At 27.4% G+C, this 11,192-nt stretch overlaps 3 protein-coding genes across 3 annotated transcripts in view; 1 reads left to right on the plus strand and 2 right to left on the minus strand.

The window, feature by feature from the left end:
* Positions 1-1,753: 1,753 nt before the first annotated feature.
* LOC105364944 (N(4)-(Beta-N-acetylglucosaminyl)-L-asparaginase-like) lies at positions 1,754-4,387 on the minus strand. Its single transcript, XM_011502982.1, has 5 exons — positions 4,254-4,387; positions 4,034-4,190; positions 3,702-3,927; positions 3,318-3,610; positions 1,754-2,046 (listed from the first exon to the last, which is right to left on the minus strand). The coding sequence occupies exons 1-5, from the start codon at positions 4,384-4,386 to the stop codon at positions 1,812-1,814; spliced, it is 1,044 nt and encodes a 347-aa protein (XP_011501284.1). The 5' UTR covers position 4,387; the 3' UTR covers positions 1,754-1,811.
* Positions 4,388-6,777: 2,390 nt separating this feature from the next.
* LOC105364945 (thioredoxin-related transmembrane protein 2 homolog) lies at positions 6,778-8,547 on the plus strand. The gene is made up of 5 exons (XM_011502983.1): positions 6,778-6,951; positions 7,042-7,222; positions 7,317-7,503; positions 7,726-7,921; positions 8,189-8,547. The coding sequence occupies exons 1-5, from the start codon at positions 6,784-6,786 to the stop codon at positions 8,285-8,287; spliced, it is 831 nt and encodes a 276-aa protein (XP_011501285.1). The 5' UTR covers positions 6,778-6,783; the 3' UTR covers positions 8,288-8,547.
* Positions 8,548-9,075: 528 nt separating this feature from the next.
* The window catches only part of kz (putative ATP-dependent RNA helicase kurz), a 6,656-nt gene continuing 4,539 nt past the window's right edge, over positions 9,076-11,192 (minus strand). Inside the window, exons 10-17 of the mRNA XM_011502985.1 lie at positions 11,108-11,192; positions 10,716-10,958; positions 10,370-10,559; positions 10,102-10,257; positions 9,761-9,964; positions 9,407-9,625; positions 9,239-9,336; positions 9,076-9,163 (exon numbers count right to left, since the gene is read on the minus strand). The exon at positions 11,108-11,192 is cut by the window's right edge and continues 145 nt beyond it. Of these exons, the coding sequence (XP_011501287.1) occupies positions 9,087-9,163; positions 9,239-9,336; positions 9,407-9,625; positions 9,761-9,964; positions 10,102-10,257; positions 10,370-10,559; positions 10,716-10,958; positions 11,108-11,192 (1,272 nt within the window). The 3' untranslated portion in view covers positions 9,076-9,086. The remainder of the gene's footprint in view (positions 9,164-9,238; positions 9,337-9,406; positions 9,626-9,760; positions 9,965-10,101; positions 10,258-10,369; positions 10,560-10,715; positions 10,959-11,107) is intronic.

The raw sequence follows: 11,192 nt of genomic DNA on the forward strand, positions 1-11,192 counted from the left end.
TATATATATATATATATATATATATATGAACAGATTCGTTTTAATTTTTCACGATGAATCATTCATCTTTTCAAATGTTAATAAAGTCTTAATAAATTTTTAATTGTTCTCTTTATAGAAATGTATTAACACTTTTGTGCTATTAGTTAAAAGATCCGAATAAACATGAGTAATATGTAAGATAGTTATTAATGTGGTTAATCGATAGATCAAATTGTTTGAAATAAATTCGATTCGACAGAAGGCAAATAATTGTTTATCTAACAGCCAAAATACTTATAAATGTTGCGAGGCTAATAAACGATTATATATTTATTTTATAATTCAAATATTTCAATAAATTGTTATTGAATTATATTGCAACAGTTTCATAATTATTTTAATAATTATTGATTAATACTGAAAGAGCTATTGTAAAATAAAAAGTTTCTTGATCCTTCTCGAATAATCGAAATATTTACAAACTTTTGTAATTGGTCTTTACGTATAGTTGTTAGTATACGTAATTAGTATTAGTATAGTTTCTTACTCGTAACTCTTCAATGAGTTTAAATTACATATGATTCTTGCTTATGCTTTAGCCGTAATTTATGTATTATTATTTTACGTATTATTGTCTCCGAGTTCTTAACAATCATTACTGCATAGCGTTGGAGATAAAAAGCCATTCCTCATCCCCATCCGAGTATTGAAAATATTTTTACTTCTCTTTTCTCGTGAAAATTACTCCCTCCCCCGTCCCCCATCCCCACCCCGACCCCCGCCCCATCCAGCCCAACCCACCCACCCACCCACCCACCCACACACACACACACTAATCTGGTCATAAATATAATCGATTTTTATAATAATTTGTTCGTTATCATTCAAATGCACTATACCTCTTATATTCCTATAGAGTCTGAATTTTGTATAATTGCAGTTGTACTTCTTTAGAGTTCAGTTTTTAAATTATTATTTTTCAGTCTAAGGTGCCGTACTTATATCATTGTTAGGCAAAGGACTGTTTATTCTTCATTTATGCAGGAATACGTTATGATTTACCGTTATGAGTTATTTTCAAAGATAAAGGTTTATCATTCGTAATAAATAATAATCGCTCGATTGTTTCTTCTGGAATGTTTTTCCAGCATTCAGAAATGTAGGTCTCTAATCAAACAATGGACAAGTTCTCGTTAAGACGCCGCTTACATACTTATTACATACTTGTACAAATACATCAGACATTTAATAATTAATTATTAAAACTTATTTTATTTTACTTTTTGATAAGATAAGAATAATGATTGTCACGTTCGAGGGTTATTTATTATTATTATTATTATTATTATTATTATTATTATTATTATTATTATTATTATTATTATTATTATTATTATTATTTAATATATAATTTAAAAAGCGATTTTACGTTGTTAATTATTCATAAATAAATATATAGATATAAATAGATATAAATTATATTTAAGAATACACTGCTTTTATACAAATGCCTTTTCATTTTAGATGAAACTTTTTAATATTCAAAAAGTTGAAATGAATTTTACTACCTCTTAAAAATATTAAAATAAAAATTATTTAATAATTTTGTAATATTAATTTTTAATGACTGAAAATATTAGAGTTTAAGTATTTTTGTTTTTTTTTGTTTTGTTTTTGTCTTTGTTTTTGTTTTTATTTATTCTTAAATTACGTAGAAAAATATAAAACTTCTGCCTTGCAATAATAATTTAATAAAAATATATAATGCGCTGCAACGATTAATGAATTTGATACAAATATACATATATAATAAAAATTTACACGTAATATTAATGATGCACGAGACATGGTACGTAAAAAATAGTTGGCTTCCCCAGCTTAAGATTACTGGCATAGAATGGAAAACCTTTAAATCCATTACAAGCTACTCCAAAACGACCATTCTTGTTTAAAGCGATAACGGCACCGGAAAAATTTGGATAATGTTTAACTATTCTTTTTATTGCTGTTTCAGCTGCTGTAGTTGGCGTCATTCCCTGACGCATCAGTTCAACAGTCAAAAAACTGAAATATAAATAAAAAGCATAGATTTCAATACATATACCTAGATTTTTACAATTACATTTATATTGTTAATAGGAAGTGTGTTGTATATATATATATATATATATATATATATATATATATATATATATAAATATACATCGTGAGTGACTTGAAATAAATTTTGTTTGCATAAATTTTAGAGAAAATTTTTTCACAACTAATACAAATAAAAATATTGATGTACAAAAGTTATATATTTCGTTTTTATAATTTTAAGTTAATATATTAAATAAACACATGCGCACAACAAACACAAGTACCTACAAACTCATATAACTATATATATATATATATATATATATATACCATATTGTTTTTTAGTGGTGCTCGACTGTTATTTTAAGTTAACTATACACTTAGCTTTTGTACAAAAATGACAAAAATTGAAAATATGAAACAAAGTAATATAAAGAATATAATCATAAAATTCTGTTAATAATTTATTTTTATTGAAAATTGTATAAAAGACAGAATTAAATGTGAAAACATTGCCCGAATAAATTGAAATTATGTAAAATGTTTCGATTTAGTAATAATAATTATCTAAATATTATAAAAATTTATAATTTATATTATAGTGAATAAAATATTTATTTAATTTTTTGTACTCTATGAATTGTATAACAATTACTTTTTTAATTTGAATTGCTTGCTTTTTATTAAATTTTACTCTCTCATTATAATCCGATTAAAAGTTTGTTATTTATTATAATATATGTATTATTAATACACTTATTAATTTGTTGCTATTTGTTAATCTACCTTTGTATACGTTAACACGGATTCGTTCTCATTTAGCAATAATAAATTTCGAACATTAAATTCGAATCATTGTTTAAAATAAAGAATTTGCAACAGCTAGCAATTTTCAATTAATTAGTATTTTGTTTAATGTTGAAAAATGACTTCGTTAATATTTCTTTATCACCATAAGCAAATCTTACACAACAATAGCTGTTATTGAAGCCTTAGATAATAAATGTGCTCGATCGGCTTAGCGATAAAACAATTTAATTGCTCATTACACAATGAAGGCGCTGCACTTCGCTTCAACATATTAATATTCGACATATTAATATTGTTCTGGCCAAACCGTAAAGCAACTACTTCTACTTATCAATTTAAGCCAAGCAAACATTCATGATCATGCAAATTATGTTTAAATCGATTAATCAACGAGTACCAATCATAAAACTTAGAGTAGTTGTGTTAAAATAATCGTGACATACCTTGGTAAAAAGCGCATCATAATGTCGCCATCCCCTGTAGCAGCTGCGGCGCCCACTTCCTGATCCGCATAAGCTCCAGCTCCTGCAATTGGGGAGTCCCCGACTCTTCCGGGGATTTTATTTCTCGCGCCATTGGTCGACGTTCCAGCTGCAATCTGACCTTTGGCATCGATGGCGAGCATTCCGATTGTATCGTGATTGTCTTCGTTCGAGTGCATGAATTTATCTGGATATTTGGTCTTTCTTTTGGGTTGATATGGGCCACAGTTAGTCGTTGGGTTTGGAGTGACGTTCTGGAATGGTGGAAAAAATTCATGTAATTTCATCTGGCGAATAAGAAGAGATGGATTGTTTTAAATGCTCAACGAAAGCTTAAAATAATACCTTCCAGAAATTTGGCTGGCAATGATTATTTTTCCATTTCTTCCATAAGCCGTGTGATTTATCAGTTTGCAATGATTCGTTTGAAAATCCCATTTTTATTGCAAACTCTGTTGCCAAATCTCCAACGAGTAACGAATGTGCTGTATTTTCCAGTACGTGACGAGCAACTGAAATTGCACTTTTAACATTCCTAATTCCTCCAACGGCTCCAACATCCATTGTCGTACTACAACATTTAAACAAAGTGACTTTGCTTTGTTCTTTCCCTCTCTCTCTCTCTCTCTCTCTTCTTCTTCTTTTTTTGTATATTTTTTTAACATAATTAAAGTTACCCATCCATTAACATGGCATCTAACGTGGTTTCTCCATTTTCATCCGGGCTACCACCATAGCCAACTGTTCCTCGACATTGTATTTCCTCACAAAAACTACAGCCAGCTTCGATAGCATCTATGGCACTTCCCTTTCCATTGTAAATTGTATTCCAAGCTAAAAAGCATAATACATATTTATCATAAAGTCTTTTGTATAAATATGCCTTTTATGCCTTACCCACTTCGGTAGCATTTTTATAATCCCACGTGGTTACAACAAGAGGAATATACTTATCCATCCCATGCACACATGGTAATATTATCCATATATTTAATGTATATAAATAGTTTAATAATTTGAAATGTATCATATTTATGAGACGATGGTCATTAACGCTGTCTTCTCTGTTTATTTATAAGACACTGGTGATCTTTGCACTTAGTTTTGATAATAATTTTTTTACAGAATACTCATTCAGCAGATACGTAATCGAAAACTTTCCAATTGCTGCGCTATATTGAAGAAGAGGAATTTAAACTTTCTTGAATATATAAGTCAAATCTTAATGAAATGCTGATGCTAAATGTTTGGTATAAGGTGTATTTACAAAACAAATAAATGCTTTGTAAGTCATTTACGTTATATTATTCTTATTCCATTATGAAATGCAATTTTTCATTAGAATGAAAAAATGATGTAATTTATTCATTACTTAAAGAGCATATTTGAAAAAAATCTAAAGATTGAGTTAATATTATAAAAAAATATTAAAACAACGTAAATCCATAATAAATTAATACTTAAATAATTGATTGTTTTTAACTTGTTGTCGATCATTTCTAAAGTTTATATAATTAGATGATTTTAAGGTTTCAAATTAACACGTGCAAAAACATTATTATTATATCATATGCTTTGACAATATACGATGCTCTCGATAAAAATTATTCATTAAAATCTTTTCTGTTTTGATGAATTGTTATTCGCAATGCATGACTAAGCATTGAGTAGGTTGCAATTTTTTAAAACTATTTCTACTCTGATATTTGTAATTAGAATAATTTAATTCACTGATTCCAATTTATGTATGAGAATATTTGAATGAAAAAATGTAACGAAAAACTATGTGTACACTCTGTTTAGGTAGTAAATCAATTGTAGAGTATTTAATAAAGATATTGTAAAATTAATTGATAACAAAATTTAACAATTCAACAGTCGTATATATTATTTGTTTATATATAGGAAAATAAAAATGAAAATAAAAAAAAAAAATTATTTAAACAGCTATTGAAAATAAGAGAAGCTTAAGAATATTGAATAATATTTCGGTGTCAGTTGATTCTTGACACCTATTATTTTTCGAAATTCTCATTCGATTGTTTTGTTATATAATTTTGTTTATATAATAAATAATCTTTATTGTTTAGTAATGCTAATGATGAAGTGATTATTTCATAGAGGTTATATTATTATATAAACAACGTATTTGCACGTCTTACGCATGTGTCACGTGTGTGCATTTGCCTGTTCGATTATTAAATGACATGTATAGTGAAATGATATTTGACCTAATTTAATTTTTCATATAAATGAGAAGCTTTATGAAATGCTTTGTCAATTAAAAATATTTTTTTTACAAATCAATTTGTGAATGCATGATAATTGTACATACGAGAATTGTGATGAGATTTGCAGGTATAATGCAACGATCGTCATAATAAAAAATTATTAATTATATATAGAATTAATAACGTAACTTACGTTTCTTAATAAAATTTCGAAATTATTCCGATTATTGAAGCAAATGCATTAAAGTTGGAACGACAAAAGGTTGAGTGGAGAGAAAACATGAGTCCAAGAGTCATTATCCACGACATCAATTGATGTATAATTGTAATCTCATTTTAAATTACATTAAAAATATTCTAAAGTATTCTATGGAATATCACAGCATTATAATGAATAATGAAGTCGACTAGGTAAATAGTTGATATTTATTAATGACAAATAATACCAGCAGACTACAAAGTAGGTGAGCTATTGTAGCAGAAGGCAAATTAAACTAGTAAATAAATGAATATGAATATGCGAAGTGCCGGTCTGCACTTGGCAGTGTTGCCGTGTCTCTCCACTCCTCCATTCTCTATGATTTCTAGTTTCTACTATAGATTACAAATAAAATTAATTTTATTTCTGATCTGGCAGCCCTGCAATATCTAGTAGAAAATCTATGTGCCAACCGAGTTCATTTGATGAAAAAACGTAGAATTAATAAAGTACATAAGTGATAATAAATGGATAAGAAATACAGATGGGCGTGGTAAATTAGGTTTAAAATTAGACATCACCAATGTAATTAAAAGCGATAAAAGTTCATTCGTCTATCAATGCTGTTAGGCAAAACTGATTGTATAACCTCTGAAATAGAATTGAAGCAATACTTTTTACTTGATTGAGAATGACAATTTATTAAGCATTTAAAACATTAGTCACTTTAACTGAAACATGTTATATTGAACTTTATGGCGATATAAATGATCTGAAGTATTTAATATTGGCACTATCGGCAATATATAAAAAGATTGTAAAAGATTCATTTATTTGCATTCTATAAATAAGAATCATATTAAGAATTAGGAAAGGAAATATTGCTCGCATGAGGATTAATTTGTCATTATTTTCTGAAAAAGAGAAGAAATCTTGATAATTCATTTTTATTGAATATATCTGATTAGGAAGACTAACATAGGAAAACTCATTAGCAATGTTTAGCTTAAAGAATGATTTTCTACATTTGAAAAGAGATCTTCGACAGTTGATGAGACCTTATTATTTAATAAATATATTCCTTAGTGTATCTTACATTGTTGCTAAAAGATTGCCTTATATATGTCACTTTCTGTTTTCCCAAACTGATTGTGAACTCGATGATGTAATATATATGCGTTTGTTTATTTAATATAAGATACTTGATAGCCATTTTATTCTATGTCCATTTTAATATAAAACTTTTTGTTTTCAGAGAGAGGTAGAAATTTTATTTTTCTTGATAATTGTTATAATGCTAAGGACGAGAAAAGCTGGAAGTGTAAATATGATAAGTTACCTTTCGTCCAGCTTTGTGTATACAAAAGTAGCCAACTTGATTCTTTGGTTTTATGCAGATATACATTTAGGAATATTATATGGAATAATTTTTCTTAGTAAGCAATTACTATTGTTTTAATTTATAGATATTTTATAGACGCTATGTAATTTCAATGGATAATTTTTTATATTTTATCGAATATCTTTCAGTGTGTGGTTTAATAATTCCCGAGCCAACTTATCAGGGCCCCGAAAATGTAATTTATTTGCGTGGTAACAATAGCTTACAAGAAGAACTCCAACGTGATACCAGAGTCTACTGGTTAATCGCATTCTATACAGCTTGGAATCCAGCTTGTGTGAATTTTGCACCTGTGTTTTCTGAATTATCAGCTAAGTATGTCATGGATTAATCAAATTTTATATTTTATACGACGCACGCATAATTTATTATATTTCCTTTTCATCGTGTGCAAAAGTATTTTTATGAAAAATTATATCGTGTCAAAGCACTTGTAATAAATTAATTTTTATAAAACGAGTCGATCGAGTTAATTTGTTTAATGGCTATTTATTCATCTATGTATTCGTATAATCAATTTTTAACAACTCATTGTAGGTACGCTTTAGAAAATTTTAAATTTGGTAAAGTTGATATTGGAAGACATCCAGATGCAGCAGCTAAATACCATATCAATGACTCGAGTAAAAGTCAACAATTGCCATCATTAATACTTTTTAAAGAAGGTAAAGAAGTTGAGAGACGACCATATGCTGATCGTCAAGGCAAATTAGTTAAGTTCCTTTTTTCAATGGTAAGTTTGATTTAATAATTAGTTGAAGAACATTAGACGCTTATAAATTAGTTTATTACTAGAATTATATTGATATATTAAAAAGAACATAAAAAGTTGACAAAATTGTGAAATAGAAAAACAGATAATAAATAAAATGTAATAATTAAATTAAAAATAATTAATTCATGAATTTTTTTGTATTCTTGATTAATTAAAACATAGTTCATAATACAATAAATAAAATTAATATTATTATTTTCTCACATAACACATATGAATTTCCAGGATAACATAAAAGATGCATTTGATTTGAAAGGCGTTCATGATACTTGTTTAAAAAATCCAATCAAAAGGAAAGAAAAGAAAGCAATTAAATCCGATTAAAGTTTTCTAAACCAAAGATAATTATAACGTAGTATAGTAAAAGTCGATTTAACATCGGTTTAAAAATGAGTATTTACAAATTTTTTTTTTTGTTCACAAGAATACTTTTCTTGGACATTTATGTATATAGGATAGCGTTTAACATTTACTTTTATGTTTGTAGAACTAGGAAAATACGTTGAATAGAAAATATTTTTAATGTTATGAATCCATACAAAAGTTCATTACAATTTACAAATTATAGCTTTTAGATTATTCAGGATCGTATATAACTGCATTTGTTTAAGAAATTTTATTAAATAGTAAACGAATGAGATTATTGGTAAAAATTGTCGGATAAATTTATCTAATTTATTTGTCGATTAAAATCAAGAGTGATAATTTAACGTAATTTATTTTATGATTATTTTAACTCAGGTTATCATTGTAACTGTATGTAATATATTTAAATAGTCATGTTTACAGATAATTAATTACCTTTACATAAAGACTGTTTGTATTTGATTATTCGCACAAATTAATATTGCCTTTTGTATTTATGTATTAACAGTTCAATTTTGTAAGTAAAACTTAACGTTATCATAAAACTGTCAAACGATAATTTGCATAATTCTTTACATAATTGGTGAAAAATTTAGAAAAATTTAGAAAAATTTTCATTATTAATGACTATGTATTCTGTTACATGATTATTTCTATTTTCTATGAAGCTTTTCATGAAATAAATTATTAAAACAAAAATTACTGTTTACAAATGTTTTTATATTAATACAATATTTACAAATCATTGTAATGTATATTACAAAGGAGGCCACATCAACATCACTTCAGCATGTGCAGATTCAGGTAACCAACTCTGATAAGCTGTCAATAAAACTACAAAAATATGTGATAACAATATAGCGAATGTAAATTTTAGTTTATCTAAAGAAAATAATAAGAATTCCTTACAGTTTGGATCTTTTGACCACATGTCAGTAAGCTTATCCTTTGACATTATTCCATTTGATAAAAGTAATTTAGTTATTATTTCAATGCGTGGTATTAATCTAGAATTTTAATATCATGTAGGCAATTAACATTTGAAATAAGTGAAAGAATATAATTTAAAATTTTTACTTTGCCCAAGATTTATTGACAGTTCCTGGCGTTGATAACATAAATGGTACGAATTTTTTTAACTTTGGAAAAATTTCACCTTCCAAGAAAAATCGCGTAAACCATTTAATTCCTTCTAAAGTGTTTGGAAATTCTATTTCAATAATTGGTAATTCCCAGCCAGCAGGACCAAAAGTTCCAGTTGTGTGGCAAAATATTTTTCCGGTCTCTGCATCGTACCTATTTAATGATAAAATATTCTTAATTAAAAATTCTTAATTAAATTAAACATGCTGTCTAGTGAGCATGGGCGTTTTTAGTTATTAATTCAACAATATAACGTTTAATTATTAAATGAAATTTATATAAGTTAACCTTGGGAGAGGATCAACCATATGTTCCTTTAGCGAACATAAGGAAGGTGCAAATTTAGGTAGCCATTCTGGTTCAATGGCAGTAATGCCACGCATGTAAGTCTTATTCGTTTCATAAACTTCTTGATATACAATCCATTCTGGAACTTCTTTTCTCAGTACACAGGATGAATGCATAAAAACAGGTTCTTCCATTTCTAAAGTCCTACACAAGACATATATTGTGTATTTAAAATAAAATTATTTATAAGTGACTCGACGACTTATTATATCTATTATTTTATGTCAATTAACATAAATATAATATATATATATATATATATATATATATATAAATCTTACTTATATGCATATTTCCATTTTACTTCATTACCCTCGGCTTTACTACTAAATTCTTTAATTTCTTCGGCTGTTAATTTATGAGCAATTTGATCGATCATACCAGAAAGAATAATTTGCCGAAGTAATTTTGCTTGCGTATCTGTTGGAGGTTGCATTCTAAAATTTATAAGTAAAGACCACTAAATTCATGAACTATAAATTGCTATAACATTTAATTATTTTTTAATTATTCAAAAGCATTGTTTACTCTTATGAGAAACATATTTACTCTGGATTGATATCGAGATTCAGATTTGGAACGTTTATTAAAATTTCATTGGTTAACTGATGACGTAATTTTCTTATTTCAATCATTGCTTTTTCTCGTAATCCATTATCGATGCAAAACTTTGTTAATTTACCCTTTGTCGAGGCATATTCAGCAGCACCAACAGCTCGTATCAATATCATTGGATCACCTGCAAAAATATAAAAACATGACATGCTTAGCGGTAAACATAGCGGTAATCGATAAGAAAAAGGAAGATAAGGATATTTAACAATTGCAAATATACATATCATTTTAAATTAAATATTCAAAATTTTATCAAACCAATGATATAGTAAATACGTACCAAGAAGTAAACTGTTGCCCGTACCAGCCCAGAAACGACGAAGTTGCCTCCACTTATTCACATTTCCATCGGCTCCGCAAGCTTCGACGAAAAGCTCTTGCACCGACAATGCCGTAACCATACAAACAGTATATGCAATGAGATTATATTGTTGCGATAGAGCCAACATTTTTCCATATCGAGGTAAAACCGGGAAAGCAGCCATGGTTTTTCCTAGATTCGTTATCTTGGCACAATAGAGATCTAAACATTAACAATTATTTTAGACATTTAAGATTGACGTAATTTCGGAACTAATTTCGAAAATACAATTACGTTGAAACAAATTAAACGATTTTTTAACGGGGGGAAAAAAAAGAGAAAAATGAAAAAAAAAAAGAAGAAAAAATTACTTCTTTTCGTAGTATTATGAGACTGTTCTAGAGCACCAAGTAAGGATAATCTTATTTCTGCTAACTTTAGTTGCTCGTATCCTGG

The sequence above is a fragment of the Ceratosolen solmsi genome, unplaced genomic scaffold, assembly GCF_000503995.2.
Source record: "Ceratosolen solmsi marchali unplaced genomic scaffold, CerSol_1.0 scaffold61, whole genome shotgun sequence".
Lineage (NCBI taxonomy): Eukaryota > Metazoa > Arthropoda > Insecta > Hymenoptera > Agaonidae > Ceratosolen > Ceratosolen solmsi.

Bases quoted from the DNA above. Each gene is read 5' to 3' on its own strand.
- LOC105364944 (XM_011502982.1), bottom strand. From the start codon at position 4,386: ATGATACATTTCAAATTATTAAACTATTTATATACATTAAATATATGG. The intron at 4,191-4,253 runs GTAAGGCATAAA...TATGCTTTTTAG, and splicing joins TAAAAATGCTACCGAAGTGG to CTTGGAATACAATTTACAAT. The intron at 2,047-3,317 runs GTATGTCACGAT...TTTATATTTCAG, and splicing joins ATGATGCGCTTTTTACCAAG to TTTTTTGACTGTTGAACTGA.
- LOC105364945 (XM_011502983.1), top strand. From the start codon at position 6,784: ATGTTTAGCTTAAAGAATGATTTTCTACATTTGAAAAGAGATCTTCGA. The intron at 7,223-7,316 runs GTAAGCAATTAC...AATATCTTTCAG, and splicing joins ATATGGAATAATTTTTCTTA to TGTGTGGTTTAATAATTCCC. The intron at 7,504-7,725 runs GTATGTCATGGA...AACTCATTGTAG, and splicing joins TTTTCTGAATTATCAGCTAA to GTACGCTTTAGAAAATTTTA.